Genomic DNA, 23,254 nt, shown 5'->3' on the forward strand with positions numbered 1-23,254 from the left:
TTAAAAGAGTGATCCATTCCTAATGTGCCACACCTGCCTAACACGTGGTGCGCCTTCTGCTCCACGTGTCTCCAGGCCGTCCTCATCCTCCTCCTCCTCCTCGTGTCGTTGGAGGACTCCACGTGAGGCATCACCCCGATGCTGTAAACAGACGCCCATGTATCAAAAAGGCAAGTGGCACCTGCGTTGGGGGCAAGAAGCACTTAAGCGAGGCTACACTTTCAGATGTTGTCTCATTTTAATTGCCGTTGTTGTTTCGATTTAAAGCTTCTTTCGTGACTGCAGGGATTCATCTTCTTGGTTCTTTCGGTAAAGTCACTTAGAAGGGAAATAATAAAATAATACAAATAAAACGTAATTAAATAATTCTCACGACGTTTCGGCCACAACGCAGGACGGATGCTTGCGTTGTGGCCGAAACGTCGTGAGAATTATTTATTATTTTTGATTATTTTATTATGTTTTATTTTTATTATTTTATTATGTTTTATTATTATTATTTTATTATTTCCCTTCTAGGTGACTTTACCGAAAGAACCAAGATGATGTCGTTGTTGTTGTCGTTGTTGTTGTTGTGATAATGAATTAGGTCACAGCGGGGTTAATCAGCTGGGCGGAATGTTCGTGAACGGACGTCCGTTGCCGGATTCCACGCGGCACCGGATAATCGAGTTGGCTCACAGCGGGGCCAGGCCCTGTGACATCTCCCGCCTACTGCAGGTGAGAGAGCCCACAGGAGTGCGATGTACCTGTATTTATTTACTTATTCATTTATTACATCTCACCCGGAATATTCACAATGTTCATAAATCACCCGGCAATATTCCTAATGGCAATATCGAAACTGGATTGTTGGGTTCTAGATTTGAAGCTTTCGTGACTGCAAGGATTCATATTCTTAGGTTTTTTCGGTAAAGTCACGTAGGTAAAAAATTAAAATTAAAATTAATAAAAGTAAAATTAAATTAAAATAAAATAAAAATCACGACGTTTCGGAGGCAACACAAGCTTCCGTCTTCAGGTGGAACCGTCACAGCACGCTTGCTGTATCAAGTAAATGAGAAATTCAAATATTTGGGAATGATATCTCACCTTAAATATTCCTAAATAAAAATATCTCAGCTTAAATATTCCCTCTCGTAATATCTCACCAGGAAAATTCAAAATTAAATATCTCCCCTGGAATATTCCAAATTAAATAGCTCACCTGCAACATTCCCTCGTATAATATCTCGCCTTGAATATTCCAAATTAAATATCTCACCTGGAATATTCCAAATTAAATAGCTCACCTGGAAAATTCAAAATTAAATATCTCCCCTGGAATATTCCAAATTAAATAGCTCACCTGCAACATTCCCTCGTATAATATCTCACCTGGGAAATTCCAAATTAAATATCTCCCCTGGAATATTCAAAATTAAATATCTCCCCTGGAATATTCCAAATTAAATAGTTCACGTGCAACATTCCCTATTAGATCTCGCCTGCAATATTCGTTACACGCAGGCAAGGCTCGTACATTCTCGTCTCACTTTCGTAAGTCGCCGGTCTACTGACGTCGAGCTGGATGAGCCGTGCCGATCATTAATTTGCGCCATGAGTAGCGGGGTAAGAATGCCACCCCTCTGGGGATCACTCCACATGATCACTCCACACGATCGTGAGCGTTGTGGTGGTGGTGGTGGTGGAAAGAAAAAAGGCTTTCGCGACCAATATCATCCATAATAGAGTTTTTTGTTTGGGGGGTTAGATCGCGTAAATATAAATGTGTCGCTGAACCCGCCACTCTTCGACACACTGGTGTGCTGGACTAGTAACGAATCGGCACGTTTTGTTTCCGTGACAAATCTTACTAATTGGCTGTGTCGTGTGGTGGCGGGTTGAACGACACATTTATACTTACGCGATCTAACCGGACCAAAAAAACCTGTATTGAAGATGTATATTGGACTATATGTTTTTGTCTTCTTGGTTCTTTCGGTAAAGTCACGTAGAAGGGAACAAATAAAATAATAAAAATAAAACATGTTTTATTTTTATTATTTTATTTTTGTTATTTTATTATTTCCCTTCTACGTGACTTTACCGAAAGAACCAAGAAGATGAATCCCTGCAGTCACGAAAGCTTTAAATCGAAATACATGTTTTTGTTTACGTATCCCATCGGTCATACGGCCTTCTTGGGAGTGCCATAATTGTCGACAACATTCGATTCAAGACAAAGCAAAACTGTGGGGAGGGTTTGACACGTTGGGGAACAGTTCCTTGGTGACCCCTCTTTGAATGCTCACTAAGGTTGAAAGGCGTTCGTGCGTTAATAGCGACGATAATGAAAAACACATTTGTCAATAGCACCATGGCTTTAAAATGAAAAATATGACAGGTTTGTTATCTACGCACGTTGAACTTATTTCGCACCGTACGTAGCCAACCATGCCAATCGGAGGTGCGTGGGGAAGGACAGCACAAACTAAACACAAAAAAACACTTCTGAACAAATAACTTTGTCAATCTAGATGATGATTTAAAAGTGCCGTAGCTCCAGTGGCTTCCTGATATCGGAGAGAAGAGCGTTCCAGACGGCCGCAGAATGCGCATCTGAAGCGCGTGACGCGGTGACCGCCTGCCTTTGTCCGATGGCTTAGCCAAAGCCGCTGGAGTTCGCGTGATGGTGGTTTATGCTCCTCTTGACTTAAAACTTTCGTGACTGCACGAATTCATAGCCTTGGTTCTTTCGGTAAAGTCACGTAGAGAGAAAATAAAAAAAAAATTGTAATAAAATAAAAATGTAAAATAATAAATTTAAAATAATGAAAGCAAAAAACCCACGACGTTTCGATCGCAACACAAGCGGTCTTCATCAGGCGGAGATAATTTATATTAATTATTTTCAATTTATTTTTATTTATAGTAAATTTTATTTACTTTATTATTTTTTTTTTTTATTTCCTATCAACGTGACTTTCCCGAAAGGGCCAAGAAGATAAGTTTCTATCTTCAACTTAAAATCGCTCAACGATTGCGAACCCTCGGACCCCGCTGGCAGGCAGGCCCGCTACCGCCCTGACCATCTACACCCCCCCCGCCCCTCCCCCAATGACTCCCCCACGTGACAGCAGTGGGGGCAGGGGGGTGCTTTGGCCCCTCCCTGGTGGCCAAAGCTACGAGGTGCCCCCCCCCCGTCCCCTTGACAAGCACCATGAGAGATATTTTCAAAAGCGTAAAAGTTTTTTTTTTTTATTTAAAACGAGGGTTCCATTTGTATTTCATGAACACCCTTTCATTTACGTATCACATTTTATTTGCAGTTATTTAGAGCGGTAACGTGATATTGTAAAAGTAATATTTAAAAATACGTTTTTTAAAAACACGCTTTAATGAAATGTGCCCTACTCATAATGGCAGAACTCCACGACTCCAGGAAGTGGCCCCGAAGCTTGCCATAACGTAAGGGGCCTTGGTGATTTACAGCCAACGTGAGTTGAGCGTGGACAGTTAGACCCAAGCCGAAACATAACATGTAAAAAAGATTGCTTAATATATACATATTTTATTTTTTATGATAGAATATGGTATTGTCATCAGTATGACATACGTATACCAAGTTTGCAGTCGATACCACATTGGGAAGCGGGTTCAAATTGAGTTACAAGATTTGAGGTTACGACAACAGACAGAGTTGAGGATACAACAGACAAAGTGAGTTCAATAAAAGCAGCCCCAGTGGGGCTGCATGTTGGCAAGGAAGCGGAGCGCCACCACTACAGCGTTAGATGTTCGAGACTGTGAGCGCAACGACGCGATCTGATTGGTGGGGCAAAGGGAGCCTTCCAGGTCTTCTTGGTTCTTTCGGTAAAGTCACGTAGAAGGGAAATAATAAAATAACAAAAATAAAACATAATAAAATAATTCTCACGACGTTTCGGCCACAACGCAAGCAGCCGTCCTCAGGTGAAGACCAGGTTTGTCGGAAAGACAGCGTCTGATGAAACACCACCACGCTTGGCAGCGTATTTTTAAGCTGGGTTGGAGGGGGAAGAGCGCCTTGACAAAATAATTTGCATATCAAGAGGATTTTACCATATTTATGGGAAAAATTCAGATATGGGGTTAGTCATTACTTGTGGAATGCGTAGGAGGTGGGCGGGGGGTTTCAAAGTCATAATATGCCCGTGCATTATGCAGGATTTGCAGCATCAAAGAGCCTCCCAGGTGCGAGACAAATCAAATGCGGACTCATCTTCTTGGTAAAGTCACGTAGAAGGGAAGTAATAAAATAATAAAAATAAAACATAATAAAATATTTTATTATGTTTTATTTTTATAATTTTATTAGGAATAAAAATAAAACATAATAAAATATTTTATTATGTTTTATTTTTATTATTTTATTGCTTCCCTTCTACGTGACTTTACCGAAAGAACCAAGCAGATGAATCCCTGCAGTCACGAAAAAAGCTTTAAATCGAAACAAATGCGGACTGTTCTCCTGCAACGCCGCGTGTTGTTTTCATAACGCGAATCGGATACAGCGCTATTCATGTATTGGGGAACACATTCTTCGTAAAATGTGCTCCACAATCTTCATCGAGCGAACCTGAACTACGCGAGGCGGGAGCGAGCGGACGTACGGCTGCCTCGGCGTAGCATCGCCCCGGGCATCGGGATGCTGCTGCGTGATTCGAGATGCGACCCACGCGCCCCGGGTCTTTGCTCAGGCCCCGTCGTACGCATCCTCACGCGTTATATATTATTCATCCCACAGCTTGCGGTAGTTGCGTTCTTCTTCTGGAGCGCAGCTACCACCGCCGTGGTCACAGGACAGAGGTCACAAACGGGTTTTTATTCCTTACTCGTACCTGGCCGCACCAGGGTCGCAAATGGGTACCCGTACCCTACCCGTACCCGTACCCTACCCGAAATGAGTGACAAACGGTTACTCACCAGTGACTCACGACCTACCCGTACCCGTACCCGGCCGCACCAGGGTCGCTAACGGCTACCCGGCCGGGTACGGGTACGGGTAGCTGGGTATCGGGTAGGGTACGGGTATCGGGTAGGGTACGGGTATCGGGTACCCGGTTGCGACCTCTGTCACAGGATAAGAACAGATTTTGCCGGGGCCCCCCTGACTGACCCGATCGCCCCCCACCCCAACACCACCACCGCTTTCTTCATCGGCCCGATGACATCGCCGCTACGCCCATTGCTGCCCCCCCCCCCCCCCCCAGGTCTCCAACGGCTGTGTGAGCAAGATCCTGGGCCGCTACTACGAGACGGGCTCCATCCGCCCGCGCGCCATCGGCGGCAGCAAGCCGCGCGTCGCCACGCCGGCGGTCGTGGGCCGCATCGCCGCCCTCAAGAGGGACTGTCCCTCGATATTCGCGTGGGAGATCCGCGACCGCCTTCTCGCCGACGGTGCGTGCGGACCCGACACACTGCCCAGCGTGAGTGGCGCCTTCCGCCATGCCCCACCCACCCCACCACCACCACCACGGTCTCCAAACATCTTCTTGGCTTTTTCGGTAAAGTCACGTAGAAGGGAAGTAATGAAATAATAAAAATAAAACGTGATCAAATAATTTTCACGATGTTTCGGCCACAATGCAAGACGGCTGCTTGTGTTGTGGCCGAAACCTCGTGAGAATTATTTTATTATGTTTTATTTTTATTATTTTATTACTTCCCTTCTACATGACTTTACCGAAAAAACCAAGACGATGAATCCCTGCAGTCACGAAAGCTTTAAATCGAAAATTCTCCAAACATCGTCGGCTCCGAGGGAGGAGGGGGTGGGTGGTGGGGCAGGGCTGGGTTGAGGTCAGGATTTCCATGTAGGGGGGGGGCAGCCCCTCCAGCAATGAGACATGATAGAGGAGTTGTTAGTAAGTGAGGACTTGTCCCTTGCTTTTTGTTCGAGGCGTGTGCGGCGTTGGCGCAGCCGTCGATCGAGGGTCAAATTCGAACCGCGTTGTGTGATCAGCATCGCGCTCGCTGAAGGTGTTGATGCCTTCAGGGAAGTCGTGTACTGTAGACGCAACTTGCACACAATTCTGTGAGTCGCTTACAACCGCTTTGCCGTTACTTATTGCCAATTATGCACTCAGACTATTGTCCTACCATCTCATAGAGTCCCTGGCACGTCATAATAATATGCTACACAGTGGCAGTGGGGGTCTCAAAATACCGATGTATTACTAATAAACCCCAATGATCCGATCAAATTAGCGATTTCGATCGGATCATTGAGGGGACACGTGCCCCCCCCTCCCCCACTGGCTCCGCCAGTAGTTAAGGACGGGGGGCTTTAGGGGGCTGCGGCCCAGTTGGCTTCCAGAGATTGGGTGAAAAGTGATTTAGTTGGTGAATTTTATTTGTCGTTAGCCTTGTGAAAAATACATTTTATTTTTTATTTAACTTTGTTTTCCTTTTGAAAATATTACTGGGGGGGGGGGGGGGGTGGGGGGTTTGGGGGGAGTAGGGGAATGGGGGGGAGTGGGGGGAGTGGGGGGTTTGGGGGGTGTAGAGTCTATGGGTCTCTGTGTGAGTATATGGAGAGGGAGGGAGTCTATGGGTCTCTGTATGAGTCTATGGGTCTCTGTGCGAGTCTATGGGTCTCTGTATGAGTCTATGGGTCTCTGTCTGAGTCTCGGAGTCTATGGGTCTCTGTGCGAGTCTATGGGTCTCTGTATGAGTCTATGGGTCTCTGTATGAGTCTCGGAGTCTATGGGTCTCTGTGTGAGCCTATGGGTCTCTGTTTGAGTCTATGGGTCTCTGTGTGAGTCTATGGGTCTCTGTATGAGTCTATGGGTCTCTGTGTGAGTCTATGGGTCTCTGTATGAGTCTATGGGTCTCTGTATGAGTCTATGGGTCTCTGTCTGAGTCTATGGGTCTCTATGAGTCTATGGGTCTCTGTATGAGTCTATGTGTCTCTGTGTGAGTCTATGGGTCTCTGTATGAGTCTATGGGTCTCTGTGTGAGTCTATGGGTCTCTGTGTGAGTCTATGGGTCTCTGTGTGAGTCTATGTGTCTCTGTCTGAGTCTATGTGTCTCTGTATGAGTCTATGGGTCTCTGTGTGAGTCTATGGGTCTCTGTGTGAGTCTATGGGTCTCTGTATGAGTCTATGGGTCTCTGTGTGAGTCTATGGGTCTCTGTATGAGTCTATGTGTCTCTGTCTGAGTCTATGGGTCTCTGTATGAGTCTATGGGTCTCTGTGTGAGTCTATGGGTCTCTGTGCGACTCCATGTACACTGAACTTCTTTGGCCACGGCGCGTAGCCAAACCGCGTTTCGACCGTAGCCGCACGCGTGCGCGCGGGGTCGTGCTGAATGACAACAAAGAATCCCATCGCGCGCGACACGAGACGGCGGTGGGCGTCTGCTGGTGGTGACCCTCAACGCCACGCGTCTCCACCCCTCCGCTCGCAGGTGTCGTCCATCAACCGAGTGCTGCGCAACATCTCCAGCGACAAGCACCACCACCACCTCCTGCTCGCTGCCGGCGGGGGCGGCGGCCTGCACGACGCGGGCCTCCACCCGTGCCCCGAGGGCGCAGGGGGCAAGGCGTGGGGGGCCCCCCCCGCCCCCCCCTCCTCGGCTCCTCACCCGCCGGGCCACGGCGACGCCGCTGGGCCGCTGCTCGGCGGCCCGGCCGCGGGCCCCTGGGCCTCCAAGCTCGGCTGGGTGGCCTGCGGTAGCGCCGCGGCCGCCGCTGGGGACGGCGCCTTCGGTGAGCGCCGCGGCGCACGGGACGGACGTTCGCCTGCTGGTGCTGCTGCTGCTGCCGCTGCTGCTGCCACTGCTGCTGCTGTCACTGCTGCTGCCACTGCTGCTGCTGTCACTGTTGCTGTCACTGCTGCTGTCACTGCTGCCACTGCTGCTACCACTGCTGCTGCTGCTGTCACTGCTGCTGCCGCTGTTGCTGTCACTGCTGCCACTGCTGCTACCACTGCTGCTGCTGCCGCTGTCACTGCTGCTGTCACTGCTGCTGCTGTCACTGCTGCTGCTGTCACTGCTGCCACTGCTGCTGCTGCTACCACTGCTGCTGCCACTGCTGCTGCTGTCACTGCTGCTGCTGTCACTGCTGCTGCTGCTGCCACTGCTGCTGCTGTCACTGCTGCTGCTGTCACTGCTGCCACTGCTGCTGCTGCTACCACTGCTGCTGCCACTGCTGCTGTCACTGCTGCTGTCACTGCTGCCACTGCTGCTGCTGCTACCACTGCTGCTACCACTGCTGCTGCCACTGCTGCTGCTGTCACTGCTGCTGCTGTCACTGCTGCTGCTGCTGCTGCTACCACTGCTGCTGCCACTGCTGCTGCTGTCACTGCTGCTGCTGTCACTGCTACCACTGCTGCTGCTGCTACCACTGCTGCTGCCACTGCTGCCACTGCTGCTACTACTGCTGCTACCACTGCTGCAAGCTGCTGACCACGAGCGCCCCCCCCTCTCTAACCCCCCCTAATTCCCCCCCCCCCACCTCCCCCCCCCCCGCCAGAGCTGGAGGGGTGCGGCGAGTCGGGCTACCGGGAGCTGGGCGGGGGAGGCAGCACCGCGTCCTCCGCCGAGGACTCCGACGACGTCCAGATGAGGCTGCAGCTCAAGCGGAAGCTGCAGCGCAACCGCACCTCCTTCACCCACCAGCAGATACAGGCGCTGGAGAAAGGTGCGGGGTGGGGGGTGGGGTGGGGGGTGGTGGAGAAAGGTGCGGGGGGGGGGGGCGAGGTGGGGTGGGGGGGTGGTGGTGGAGAAAGGTGCGGGGGGGGATGGTAGGTGGAGAAAGGTGCGGTGGGGGGGGGGGGGGGGGGGGTGGTGGTAGGTGGTGGTGGTGGAGAAAGGTGCGGGGGGGGGGGGGGCGAGGTGGGGTGGGGGGGTGGTGGTGGAGAAAGGTGCGGGGGGGGATGGTGGTGGAGAAAGGTGCGGTGGGGGGGGGGTGGTGGTGGTGGTGGAGAAAGGTGCGGGGGGGGATGGTGGTGGAGAAAGGTGCGGTGGGGGGGGGGGTGGTGGTGGTGGTGGAGAAAGGTGCGGGGGGGGATGGTGGTGGAGAAAGGTGCGGTGGGGGGGGGGGGGGGGGTGGTGGTGGTGGTGGAGAAAGGTGCGGGGGGGGGGGCGAGGTGGGGTGGGGGGGTGGTGGTGGTGGTGGAGAAAGGTGCGGGGGGGGATGGTGGTGGAGAAAGGTGCGGTGGGGGGGGGGGGTGGTGGTGGTGGTGGAGAAAGGTGCGGGGGGGGATGGTGGTGGAGAAAGGTGCGGTGGGGGGGGGGGGGTGGTGGTGGTGGTGGAGAAAGGTGCGGGGGGGGGGGGCGAGGTGGGGTGGGGGGGGTGGTGGTGGAGAAAGGTTCGGGGGGGGATGGTGGTGGAGAAAGGTGCGGTGGGGGGGGGGTGGGGGGGGTGGTGGTGGTGGAGAAAGGTGCGGGGGGGGATGGTGGTGGAGAAAGGTGCGGGGGGGGGGTGGGGGGGGTGGTGGTGGTGGAGAAAGGTGCGGGGGGGGGGGGATGGGGCAAGGTGGTGGTGGTGGTGGAGAAAGGTGCGGGGGGGGGCGAGGTGGGGGTGGTGGTGGTGGAGAAAGGTGCGGGTGGAGGCGCTCGTACGAGCGCAGCACTCTTCGTTGGACACTGGTGGAAACCCTGGTGGACTTTAGTGCGCGGCCATCATCATCACGGTGGCTAGGAGATGTTAACAACCTCGCCCGGTATGCAGGAGGTCGTGGGTTAGATCCCGACCCTGACGCCTGCTGCTGTACATTTGGAGTTTGCGGTGTCTCTCTCTCTGTCACTCCTCGTGGCCGTGTGGATTTTTCTCCGGCCTCCTACGGCCTTTTCCTTCCACGTTTAGAACGAGCGTCACGCGTTTAGAGTGTTTGGCTGCTGTGAATGTCCACGTGATTAAAGACAACTTCGTTGAGCTGTCAATTTGTCACAGCCAGGTCGAGTTTGAAAGAAGAAAAAGTATAACCCGTAAAAACCAAGTTTTTCACTATAAATCCTTTATATGCGTGGCGGCTAGAGTCCTCTCGTCCTCTGGCTTGCGATGGCTGCCACCTATGGGTCAGATGATTGTCTGCCACCATTAAGCAATTGGTAAATAAATATTTTTAAAAAATTCCCTAAACAGTGTAAAATTTAGGAGAAATTTTTTTTCACGAAAATTAATTGTCACGCACAACGAGTCTGTGTGCAAAATGTCAGCTCGATTGGATCACGGGAAGTGGGTTAAAAAATGACCGAAAGATTTGCATGGTCCTAAGCAAGCAAGCACGCAAGCACGCAAGCAAGCAAGTGAACTTAATATAAAGGATTTTTAAAAAAGAGCTTTATGGCTCAGCGTGCCTTGCCTGGTCAAATGAAATGAATAGTTTTGCCACTCATCACCGTGGCTTCAATCCTTCAAAGTTGAATCTGACCTTCGAGGTCAGCTGCCGCAATATCTCCACCACTTGGCGTCAGGGCTTCCCTCGGGCTCAACAAAAACCACTCCGTGCCACTCTCTCAGTCACAATCAGAATTCGGCAGTCGCACTGCAGCAGGAATCCGATGAGCTATGAAGTTATCTTTATTCTCAGATGTCCAGGAAGGGCACGGGCTCAGAAAGTCACAACAACAAACAATACAAAGGAGTTCAGCGTAGGAGAAAATGTTTGACCAAGTAGGGGCCGTCCATAAGTGACGTCACGCACCTGGGGGTCGGGGTGGGGGTCAGATATTTGTGACGATGTGTGACGAGGGGGGGGGGGTTGAGAGAAATGTGACGTCACATCAAAATGTGCAACTTTAAATAAATATAGACAACACGTTCTACTTAATTAAATTGACTTTTTAATAAATGTTTTCTCCTACAACATCAGAGTGCAGCGCCACATTCAATACGCACTACGATGACAATAGTTTAAAGCGATTTGAAGCATGTTTTATTTTCAAAATGAAAATATAGTTTTTTTTTGGGGGGGGGGGGGGCAGAGCTTTGTGACGTCATATTTGAGGGGGGGGGGTCTGACTTTTTGTGACGCCGTGTGACGAGGGGGGGGGGGGGGGTTCAAAAATCGTCCAAAATCGCGTGACGTCATTTATGATCAGGCCACACCACGTGACAGCGCAACGGGATGGCAGACCGGCACGTGGAAATTCATAGCGGCTGAAATAATTGAAAGCAGCGGTTCTTAACTTTTTCTGCTGCCTGCCCCCACTTTTGTTCTCAATGTAGGGTGTTAATAAACACAGAGGGGTTTCGATTTAAAGCTTTCGTGACTGCAGGGTTCTTTCGGGAAAAGTCACGTTAGAAGGAAATAATAAAATAATAAAAATTAAACAATAAAATTCTCACGACGTTTCGATTGCAACACAAGCAATCATCGTCATCAGGTGTGAAACCCACAGCAGAAATAAAAAGTCGTGAGAATTTTATTGTGTTCTTTTTCTTCTTTTATTATTTCCCTTCTACGTGACTTCACCGAAAGAACCAAGAATACAGAGGGGTTTGATGAAACAAAGTAAGTCGCACTTTACGTGCTTAAGTTGTGCTTTCGATTATTTTACCTGCGGAATCAATCTGGCCCGTGTCTCGCCACCCCCAGAAAAGGGGCATCTCGCACTCCCAGGAGCGTTGCGTGCATCCCCAGGCTAAGAAGAAGAAAAAGCCCCACTGCTCTCAACAGCCGCCATGCAATCGCGCAAAGGTTCCAGCCCCTCCCGTTGCTACCTCTCCCCCCTTGTGTGCGGGCGATTTCCAGCCGTGTTCGAATTCGAAAACCGCTCAAGTTGCTTTTGGGCCTATCCGGCCATGAAATGTCCTCGCAATTCCCCAAACCCGCCCCCCCCCCCATGGCACTTCAATTCCGAGGCCACACGGCATCCTCTTCTGGACACTTCGTGACCAGAAGTTGAGCCTCGTCTGATCCGCAAAGGCAACTGTTGTGGCAAGTGTTGTTACGTAGCGAGTAGCGAGCACCTAGTGGCACAGGAGGCGGTAGGTTGGCCAGCACCACGCACACCCGGCCGCCTTTGTCTCCCGAGTGGCGGTGTTTTTACGCACCGCACCAGGGAACTCGTTTGAGGCTGAGTCGACCCAGGGGAGGCCCAGGAACCGGTTCAGATAATCCTGACACCGGTGTTGGCGGTGGCCGTGAGCGGGAATCGAACTCGGCTCGTCGGGTTCGTAGCGCTAACCGCCACTAAACTACCGCCCCAAAGACAAAGGCACACACGCACACACACACGTACACATGCACACACACGCACACACACACACGCACATACACGCACGCACACACACGCACGCACATACACGCACACACACGCACACACACACGTACACGCACACGTACACACACACGCACACATGCACGCACACACACGCACACACACACGCAAGCACGGATATTACTCCAGCACCCGCACACACACGCACGCACACACACACGCACACATGCACACACACACCACACACACACACGCACACACGCGCACACAAGCACGGATATTACTCCAGCGCACACGCACACACGCACCACACACACACACACGCACACACGCACACACACGCGCACACACACACGCACACACCACACACGCACACACACACACGCACACACACACACGCACACCCATCTCCTTGAGCACTAAAAGTGAACCTGCCCACTTTTCCAAAGCAGTTTTTACGTTGCCCATAAACCCCCCCGCCCGCTCCGCCCTCTCTGTCTCTCTCTCTCTGTCTTTGTTGCTCACACAAAGTCACCTCTTGACCTCCTTATCCGTTGGTCGTCCCCCCCCCCCCCCCCCCCCCCCCCCCGGTGTAATGCACTAAATTTTGTACCTTGAGACAACCCCAGACGATGCCAATCACTTGCCGCTGCTGCTGATGATGATGCTGATGATGATGCTGCTGATGCTGATGATGCTACCCCTTTGTAAGCACTGCAGAAGCACAATTAACAAAGAATTATAAACACACTCGTCAACAACAACAACTACGTGTGCGCGCGCACGCATGTAGCCTTATAGGGGAAAACATATAGAACAGGTGACGTTTCAGGCAACGGCCCTTCCCCATAGCAATGTGAAATAGAGGCCAGACAGAAGAAACTGACCCCATTCGCTCCTTGTTTCTCTTTTCGTCTCTCTGCGAGCTCGATCTCAATCCGTAAAAGCCCGGTCCATTGAGAGCTCATTAGCAGTGTGGCCTTTGTTGGTGTTCCACAAGGCAGTGTGACATCACCGGCCTAAGCTGTCAATGTAGCGTCTGTGAATCCCTGCACACGTGTGTGAGTGCGCGTGTGTGTTGTGGGAAGCGGTTAGCGGTTAGCGTCGGTGAATCCAGCGTCCCGAGTTCGATTCCCGCTCACGGCCCACACCCAGTGACGATTATCTGAGCCGGTCCTGGGCCTCACCGAGGTCGACTCAGCCTGAAATGAGTAGCTGGTGCGGTGTGTAAAATATCGCCACTGGGGAGACAAAGGCGGCCGGGCGTGGTGTTGGCCACCCACCATCTCGTGTGCCGTGCCGACCTTCATAGGTACTCGCTAAGAGCACTTGCCCTAAACAGTCTGAAGTCTATAAGGGGGATCTTTGTATTTGTGTTGCGACTCATAGACCTTCGCTAACAGGACTTGCCCCAAACACTCTACAGGGCTATACGGGGGATCTTTGCTTTTGTGTTATGACTCATAGGTCTTCGCTAGCAGCACTTGCCCTAAACAGTCTGGAGGCTATACGGGGGATCTTTGTATTTGTGTTGTGACTCATAGACCTTCGCTAACAGGACTTGCCCCAAACAGTCTGAAGGCTACACGGGGGATCTTTGTATTTGTGTTGTGACTCATAGACCTTCGCTAGCAGCACTTGCCCCAAACAGCCTGAAGGCTACACGGGGGATCTTTGTATTTGTGCTGTGACTCATAACTGCTCGCTAACAGCACTTGCCCCCAGCAGTCTAAAGGCTACACGGGGGATCTTTGCATTTGTGCTGTCACTCATAACTGCTCGCTAACAGCACGTGCCCCCAAACAGTCTAAAGGCTACACGGTGGATCTTTGCATTTGTGCTGTGACTCATAACTGCTCGCTAACAGCACTTGCCCCCAAACAGTCTAAAGGCTACACGGGGGATCTTTGCATTTGTCCTGTGACTCATAACTGCTCGCTAACAGCACTTGCCCCCAAACAGTCTAAAGGCTACACGGGGGATCTTTGTATTTGTGCTGTCACTCATAACTGCTCGCTAACAGCACGTGCCCCCAAACAGTCTAAAGGCTACACGGGGGATCTTTGCATTTGTCCTGTGACTCATAACTGCTCGCTAACAGCACTTGCCCCCAAACAGTCTAAAGGCTACACGGGGGATCTTTGCATTTGCGTTGTGACTCATATATATTCGCTAACAGCACTTGCCCCTAAACAGTCTAAAGGCTACACGGGGGATCTTTGTCTTTGTGTAGAATTCGAACGGACGCACTACCCCGACGTGTTCGCCCGCGAGAGGTTGGCTTCGAAAATCGACCTCCCGGAGGCGAGGATCCAGGTAACGGGGAAGGGCTCTCTCTTCTCGTGCTGTATATACTCGTAGTTCTTTCGGTAAAGTCACGTAGGTAAAAATGAAATAAAAATAAAAATTGTTTTGATTTTTTATTAATTTTAATTTAATTTTTGAATGAAATTTAAATGAATAAAAAATAAAAACAATGATTTTTATTTTTTTATTTTTGATTAATTTTAATTAAATTTTTGAATGAAATTATAATTAATAAAAAATAAAAACAATTATTTTATTGTTTTTATTTTTATTAATTTTAATGTAATTTTTGAATGAAATTAAAATTAATAAAAAATAAAAGCAATGATTTTATTGTTTTTATTTTTTATAAATTTAAATTACATTTTTGAATGAAATTAAAATTAATAAAAAATAAAAACAATGATTTTTTATTTTTTATTTTTTATTAATTTTAATTTCATTTTTTTACCTACGTGACTTTACCGAAAGAACTAAGAGTATGAATCCTTGCAGTCACGAAAGCTTCAAATCTAGAATCTTCTCGTGCTGTTCGGGCTCGTCCAGGACACGTGACACGATCAACGCGACCATCAGTGACGGCTTTCGGCTGGCCGTGGTGGCTAGGAGATTCTAGATGTGAAGCTTTCGTGACTGCAAGGATTCATACTCTTAGGTTTTAGGTAAAGTTAATGCTACCCCTATTCCCTCCCTTTGATGCTGCTAATCCTGCATAATGCACGGGCATAATATGACTTTGAAACCCCCCGCCCACCTCCTACGCATTTCACAAGCAGTGCTAATCACATATCTGCATTTCCCATAAATATGCTAAATTCCTCTTGATATGCAAATTATTTTGTCAAGGCGCCCTTCCCCCCTTCCAACCCAGCTTAAATATACGCTCCAAGCGTGGTGGTGTTTCATTCAGGCGCTGTCTCCCCGACAGACCTGTTCTCCACCTGAAGACGGCTGCTTGCGTTGTGGCCGAAACGTCGTGAGAATTATTTAATTATGTTTTATTTTTATTATTTTATTACTTCCCTTCTACGTGACTTTACCGAAAGAACCAAGAAGATGAGCCCTGCAGTCACGAAAGCTTGAAATCGAAATTTAAAGTCACGTAGGTAAAAAATTAAATTTAAATTAATAAAAGTAATAGTAGAAATAAAGTAAAATAATAAATCACGACGTTTCGGAGGCAACACGATGACGGAGACTTGTGTTGCCTCCGAAACGTCGTGATTTATTATTTTATTTCTATTATTACTTTTATTAATTAAAATTTTATTTTTTACCTATGTGACTTTACCTAAAACCTAAGAGTATGAAACGTCGTGATTTATTATATTATTTTATTTTTATTATTACTTTTATTAATTTTAATTTTATTTTTTTACCTACGTGACTTTACCGAAAAAACCCTAAGGGTATGGGCTAGGAGATGTTAACTACCTCGCCTGGTATGCACGAGGTCGCCAGTTCGATTCCGAGCATTGCGGCCTGCTGTGCAATTGGAGTTTGCATTTTTCTACGGGTCCCTTTTAGTTTTTCCCCTTCCACATTTAGAATCAACGTCGTGCATATGGGGCCGTCCATAAATGACGTCACGCGATTTTGGACGATTTTTGACCCCCGCCCCCCTCGTCACACGGCGTTAAAAAAAGTCAGACCCCCTCAAATGTGACGTCACAAAGCTCTGCCCCCCCCCCAAAACCATATTTCCATTTTGAAAATAAAACATGCTTCAAATCGCTTTAAACTATTGTCATTGTAGTGCGTATTTTACGTGGCGCTGCACTTTGACGTTGTAGGAGTGTTGTTATAACAATTAGTGTTGTTATAACAATTATATATTTATTTACAAATGTTTGACCCCCCCCCCCTAAAAAAAACCTCGACAGCTCAGCTTGGCCTGACCTGGTAAAGTAAATAAAAAAATCTTCTTGGTTCTTTCGGTAAAGTCACGTAGAATGGAAATAATAAAACAATAAAAATTTTACGTAATAAAATAATTCTCACGACGTTTCGGCCACAACGCAAGCAGCCGTCCTCAGGTGGAGAACAGGTCTGTCGAGTAGACAGAGGCAAGTAGCCGAGTCTGACTCTGTCTCCTCGACAGACCTGTTTTCCACCTGAGGACGGCTACTTGCGTTGTGGCCGAAACGTCGTGAGAATTATTTTGTTATGTTTAATTTTTATTATTTTATTATTTCCATTCTACGTGACTTTACCGAAAGAACCAAGAAGATGAATCCCTGCAGTCACGAAAGCTTTAAATCGAAATTTAAATAAAAAACATGTTTCGGTTTTAGCTGTAAACGCTTCTTCTGCGGAACGTCGCTCCTCCAGCCGATATTGGGAAGCAGCTGGGAGCTACGCACGTTCAGGTCGCGTGGATTGAAAACGAATTTCTTCAGAACCGCTTTGTGTGTTTAGTTTGTTGTTTCCGACCCCCTCTCCTCCCCGCCCCGCACCTGCAATTACCACGTTCGTTCTACGTACGGCGCGAAAGAAGCTCAAACGTGCATGCATACATTCCACACCCGCCCCCCTCGCCGCCGCCAACGCGAACCCCCGCACGCCACCGTTCACCTTTCACCGCCCTGTCCCTGTCCCAGGTGTGGTTCTCGAACCGTCGCGCCAAGTGGCGTCGCGAGGAGAAGATGCGGCACCAGAGGCGGCAGCTGCCCGCCGGGGACACAGGCGACCCCGGGCAGAGCGCCGGCACCCAGGGGACCTACGGCGGCTCCTTCCAGCACCAGCACCAGCAGCACCACCACCACTCGCACGCGCAACAAGGTGAGCTCGCGTTCCCGTGCCCAGGTGATTTATCGATTGACAAGTAACCTCACGTACCCGGTTGGGAACCACGTATATCCACCCCGGTTGGGAGCCACTGCTCTAACGCACAGCGGCCGTTGCAGGTCAGATGCTGAGCCCCGTGGAGTCGGTGAGCATCCCCGGCGCCTATGGAGCCGTGGGCCCCATGAGCAGCTACCCGGGCGGTGGGCTGCCCAGCCAGGTGCAGCACACGCGCACACATGTACACACACACGCGCACACACACACGCACGCATACACACACGCACGCGCACACACACACACACACGCACACACACACGCGTACGCACGCACACACAACAACAACAACCGCCATTCGCCACTAAGTGGCGGTGATGTCACCACGACGCTTGTGCCAGGCCATGTGCACCTCGAGGCCACGTGAAGTGTCGAACGCCCGCTGGCAGGAGGTCACGGGGCAGACCCAGGTGCCACGGGACGACTGACCGAGATGACCGAGATGACTGGCTGATGCACCACCTGTGCCCCCTACTGTACCAACTTACTGTGCTTTAGCCACCCGGCGCTCCGCTCGTTGTTGTGAGCGTCGCTCCTCCGCCCTGTGTTGTTGTTGGAGGGCGACTGCCTCCAACTGCCCAGTAGCGTCCTTTACGAGCCTCCTCCACAGAGGCCGATCTTGACACCGCTGGTACCAGTCATTGGCAAGTCCACTCAGCTCCACGTCCTCCTGTACCACATCACTCCATCTCTTCTCTAGTCCGTACCGCGCCCGTTTAGCCCCCTCGATCCGGCCGAACAAAAGCTGTTTAGGCATGCAGTGACTGGGCATGCGGGCTACATGACCCAGCCAACGCAGCCTTGCCTGCTGGAGGAGCTCACCGATGGGACTTTGCCCACGCACACACATGCACACACACACACGCACGCAACACAAGCAACCGTCATGATCTATGAATTTTCTACCTTCGTTACTTTACCGAAAGAACCAAAGAGTATGGATTCCTGCAGGCACGAAAGCTTCAGAATCAAGATTGTGCACGTGTGTTCGTGTTGAACTTTTTTCGCACGTACGTAGCATAGCCGTGTTAAACGGAGGTGCGGGGGAAGGACAACAAACTGGATGATTTAAAAAATTAACCCGTAAAAACAAAGTTTTTCACTATAAATCCTTTATATGCGTGGCATCGGTTTTATTTTATTATTCATTTATGTTTTTCTTGAGTAAGAGTTTCATTTTTATCACATTGGTATTTGAAATTAAATATAACATTTTTTTTCCTAAAAAGTGGAAAATTTAGAAACAAAAAATTTTCACAAAAATAAATTGTCACGCACAACGAGTCTGTGTGCCAAAATGTCAGCTCGATTGGATCACGGAAAGTGGGTTAAAAAACGACCGAAAGATTTGCACGGTCGTAAGCGCGCAAGCAAGCAAGCAAGTGAACTTAATATAAAGGATTTAAAAAGTGAATAGCTCCCAGTGGCTTCTTCATATCGGAAGAGCGTTCCAGACGGCCGCAGAAGCGCATCTGGAAGCGCGCGACGACAACGACCGTCTTTGTCCGATGGCTTTAGCCAAAAGCCGCCGCCACTGCTGCTGCTGCTGCGAGGTTGACCGGAGTGTCACGTGACGCTGGTGGTTTATTCTCCTGGACGAGATTAGCAGCAAGGCATTGGTGGTTCTATTGTGCGCGTGTAACGAGTTCGGCAAGAACTACTGGGCAATGCTCGATACACGCTCGTGTTGGATGGGGCAGCTGGTGGGCCTTTCGGAACGACGGTGCCCGCGTCACAAATCTGCCGCCGAAATTTGGATCATTTAAAAAAGTAACCCGTAAAAACAAAGTGTTTCACTATAAATCCTTTATATGCGTGTTCAATGGGCCACAACCCAGCCCACATTGGTCTTTGAAACGGGCGGCTAGAGTCCTCTCGTCCTCTGGCTTGAGATGGCTGCCACTTATGGGTCAGATGATTGCCTGCCACCATTAAGCAATTGGTAATTAAATATTATTGTTTGTTTCCTAAAAAGTGTAAAATTTTGGGAAAAAAATTTCACTAACATAAATTGTCACGCACAACAAAGTCTGTGTGCAAAATGTCAGCTCGATTGGATCACGGGAAGTGGGTTAAAAAACGACCGAAAGATTTGCACGGTCGTAAGCGCACAAGCAAGCAAGCAAGTGAGCTTAATATAAAGGATTTAAAAAAGAGGATTACTTCCAATAACCCGCGCAATTGTCTCGATTTGCATGGATAAAAGCCTGTCACATTAAAGACAATCACTCTTTGGGTGCATTTGATATTGGGAAGGGTGAATGGACCGACTTTGCAACCTGTTGTTAGGGGCCGTCCATAAATGACGTCACGCACCTAGGGAGTGGGGGGTCAGACATTTGTGACGATGTGTGACGAGGGGGGGGGGGGTTGAGAAATGTGACGTCACATCAAAATGCGCAACTTTAAATAAATATAGAATTGTTATAACAACACTATTTTTTTTATAATTTTCATTATTAACTATTTGATTATTCAAATGTACTAAGGTCACCTTTTGTTTATTCCATGAAGGAGCATTTTGCTTCTCCATGGGAGAATGGAGAAGCATACATTTTGAACATTTTTTTAAACGATTGTTATTAAACATTTAGATTTTAATGATTCTATCAGGGCTTTTAATTCTGTGTAATGAATATGTGATTGTGATAATTGTACTCTCCATTTAGCTTCGTTCTACTACAAAGTTTCAAGTATTTTTTTTATAGTTATAATTACTTTTAATATTTTATAATTATAATATCATTTCAATATAATATTCTGAACATCTCCAGTTTTAGTTAGACGTTGAATATTTTCAAGTGATTTTTATGCTAAATTTCAGCTTTCCAACGCCTCCTTTTGAATAAATGTTTTCTCCTACAACATCAGAGTGCAGCGCCACATTAAATACGCACTACAATGACAATAGTTTAAAGCGATTTGAAGCATGCTTTATTTTTTGGGGGGGGGGGGGCAGAGCTTTGTGACGTCATATTTGAGGGGAGGGGTCTGACTTTTTGTGACGCCGTGTGACGAGGGGGTGGGAGGGTCAAAAATCGTTCAAAATCGCGTGACGTCATTTATGGACAGCCCCTTATTATCAATGTTATTATCATTGTTCTCATCATTGTTATAATTGTCCCGTGTATGAGTTGCTAAGACTGGGTTATTTCCCCCCCTCTCGCTCAGCCGACGTCCACCAATCAGACGCAGACTTTCTCGTGCATGGTGTCGTCCAATCCGATGCGAGGGTTCGAAGCGTACTCAAACAATCAGCCGTCACCGCACGTGGGCAGCCAGCCAATGGGAGCGCCCAACGCCGGATCCCCAGGTGAGCGAAATGGAGCCGCCCCCATCCGCCTCTACCGGCTGTGACGTCACAGGCCGTGGGGGCGTGCGGGGTGAAGAGCTTTATAGGCCGTCGGATTTCTCCCGTGTCAACAAAGATTTTGAATCCGAACGCATGGCGGGTGACTGGATGAGTTACGCGTGTCCTTCCCCCGGCAACTCCGATTCAGCACGCTTGGCTACATACGGTGCGAAGGAAGTTCAACGTACAGTACACACAAAGCGACTTGGGGCTTTGGGAGAGCTCTCCATCAAGCTGTACGATGATGATAATAAGTGCCACGTGCTTGTATGTCGAACTTCTTTCGCACCGTACGTAGCCAAGCGTGCTGTATCATAGTTGGAAAGACAATAAACTAAACACAAAAAAGCAGTTTTAAAGAAATTAGTTGCCAATCTCGATGATTTCAAAGGTGACGGTTTGACACGCTAACGATTATTCCAAGTGTGGAATACTAAATTTCATTGTTACTATTTTATTAAATCGTTTTAGCCATATGGGATCCAACGGTACAGTAATCTGTTCTCTCACTATTCACACATACACGTATATATATATATATATAAAGTTAATTGTAGCGACCAGGAACACAGCAGGGGTTTTCGAGACCGAAACCTCCCCGTTTCTACTGCGACATTTCTATACGGCGGTGAGCAGTGTTCCCACAGCGTGACCTTGGGGCGAAAACCGCTCCTCCCCACGGTAAGAGAGGACAGCCCCCAACCCCCTAGCCCCTCCCCCCCACCTGCTGGTCACGTGGTCACACAAAGACAGCACGAGGTCAGCCTCGTCGAGATCGCCTCGTCCGATCACGTGAACCGTTCGGGGCTTTGCAGCGGTTCGCGTTGCAACTAAACAAAACTAAACTGTTTATTTTGTTGTTATTATTTTACCAGGAACATAATAATAGCTCAACGAAGTGGTGGCTTGTCATCATCATCATCGTCGTCGTCGTCACGTGCAATTTTTAGCAGCAGCCGAATACTCTTGAACGCGTGACGTTGATACTCTTGAACGCGTGACGTTGATACTCTTGAACGCGTGACGTTGATACTCTTGAACGCGTGACGTTGATACTCTTGAACGCGTGACGTTGATACTCTTGAACGCGTGACGTTGATACTCTTAAACGCGTTACGTTGATACTCTTAAACGCGTGACGTTGATACTCTTAAACGCGTGACGTTGATACTCTTAAACGCGTGACGTTGATACTCTTAAACGCGTGACGTTGATACTCTTAAACGCGTGACGTTGATACTCTTAAACGCGTGACGTTGATACTCTTAAACGCGTGACGTTGATACTCTTAAATGCGTGACGTTGATACTCTTAAACGCGTGACGTTGATACTCTTAAACGCGTGACGTTGTCCCTCCACATTTATAATTATAAATGTATCATTATAAATGTGGAGGGAGAACCCCGGAGAAAACTCCACGCGACCATGGGGAGAGAGAGAGACACACACACACAAACTCCAAATACACAGCAGGTGTCAGAGTCGGGATCGAACCTGCGACCTCCTGTATACCAGGCGAGGTAGTTAACATCTCCTAGCCACCGTGATGATGATGAGAGAAAGACACGGCAAACTCCAAATATACAGCAGGCGTCAAGGTCGGGATCGAACCCACGACCTCCTGTATACCAGGCGAGGTAGTTAACAGTACCGCGTATGTCCCCCCCCCCCCCCCCCCGGCCGTGTAGGGATGCTGTCACTGGGCCTCTCCTTCCCGCTCTCCATCCCGAGCGGAGACCAGGAGCTCGCACACTACTGGTCCAGGCTCCAGTAGGCCCCGGCGAGATTTTCTACGAAGCGGCTTTTTGGTGTGTGTCCCCCCGCGCTCCCCTCTCCCCCCGCCTCTGAAACGAAGCGCGCGCCACGTGCGCCACCCACGTGCGCCACGTCACGTGCCACGTGCGCCACGTCACGTGTGCCACGTCACGTGCCACGTGCGCCACGTCACGTGCGCCACGTCACGTGTCACGTGCGCCACGCCACGTCACGTGTCACGTGCGCCACGTCACGTGTCACGTGCGCCACGTCACGTGTCACGTGCGCCACGTCACGTGCACCACGTGCGCCACGTGCACCACGCCACGTGCGCCACGTCACGTGTGTCACGTGCGACACATCACGTGTCACGTGCACCACCCACGTGCGCCACGCCACGTGCATCACGTCACGTGCGCCGGCGACACCAACGAGGAATAACAGAAGCAGAGTCGCGCGCAGCAGGAAGGGTGACGACTCAGATGTTGCGGAACAGCGGAGGTCGAGACCGGTGCTTCCTGGAGCGCACCGGTCGTGCCTCGACCCCTGCAAACGTTCCGTGGACCGTGAAAGAATCGGCAATGCTCTTCCTGTTCCTCCTGCTGATGCTGCTGCTGCCGCTGCTGCGTTGGTAGCGGTGCACAGCCAACAACGCGAACTCAACGACTCAGTCGTCAAAAACAAACCCCTCTCTCTGTGTGTGGCCTTATTATGAACAACAGCAACAACAACAACGGATGTAAAACAGACAACGTTCCGGGAAATGGTCCTTCTTCACAGCAACATGAGCAGAATGATCTTTTATG

The 23,254-nt window shown here is 49.4% G+C and overlaps 1 protein-coding gene across 1 annotated transcript; it reads left to right on the forward strand.

Annotated features, from left to right (window-relative positions):
• Window positions 1-88: 88 nt before the first annotated feature.
• Window positions 89-22,467, forward strand: LOC133342328 (paired box protein Pax-6-like). Its single transcript, XM_061551420.1, has 10 exons — window positions 89-170; window positions 590-720; window positions 5,235-5,450; window positions 7,432-7,732; window positions 8,498-8,665; window positions 14,426-14,508; window positions 17,100-17,280; window positions 17,406-17,503; window positions 20,512-20,653; window positions 22,382-22,467. The coding sequence occupies exons 1-10, from the start codon at window positions 158-160 to the stop codon at window positions 22,465-22,467; spliced, it is 1,419 nt and encodes a 472-aa protein (XP_061407404.1). The 5' UTR covers window positions 89-157.
• Window positions 22,468-23,254: the final 787 nt, after the last annotated feature.

The sequence above is a fragment of the Lethenteron reissneri genome, chromosome 2 (assembly GCF_015708825.2).
Source record: "Lethenteron reissneri isolate LAM-NWPU_2019-01 chromosome 2, ASM1570882v1, whole genome shotgun sequence".
Taxonomy (NCBI): domain Eukaryota; kingdom Metazoa; phylum Chordata; class Hyperoartia; order Petromyzontiformes; family Petromyzontidae; genus Lethenteron; species Lethenteron reissneri.

Excerpts from the sequence above, each read along its gene's own strand:
- LOC133342328 (XM_061551420.1), top strand. Across the intron at positions 8,666-14,425 it reads GATACAGGCGCTGGAGAAAG|AATTCGAACGGACGCACTAC; the intron begins GTGCGGGGTGGG and ends GTCTTTGTGTAG. Across the intron at positions 17,281-17,405 it reads CCACTCGCACGCGCAACAAG|GTCAGATGCTGAGCCCCGTG; the intron begins GTGAGCTCGCGT and ends CGGCCGTTGCAG.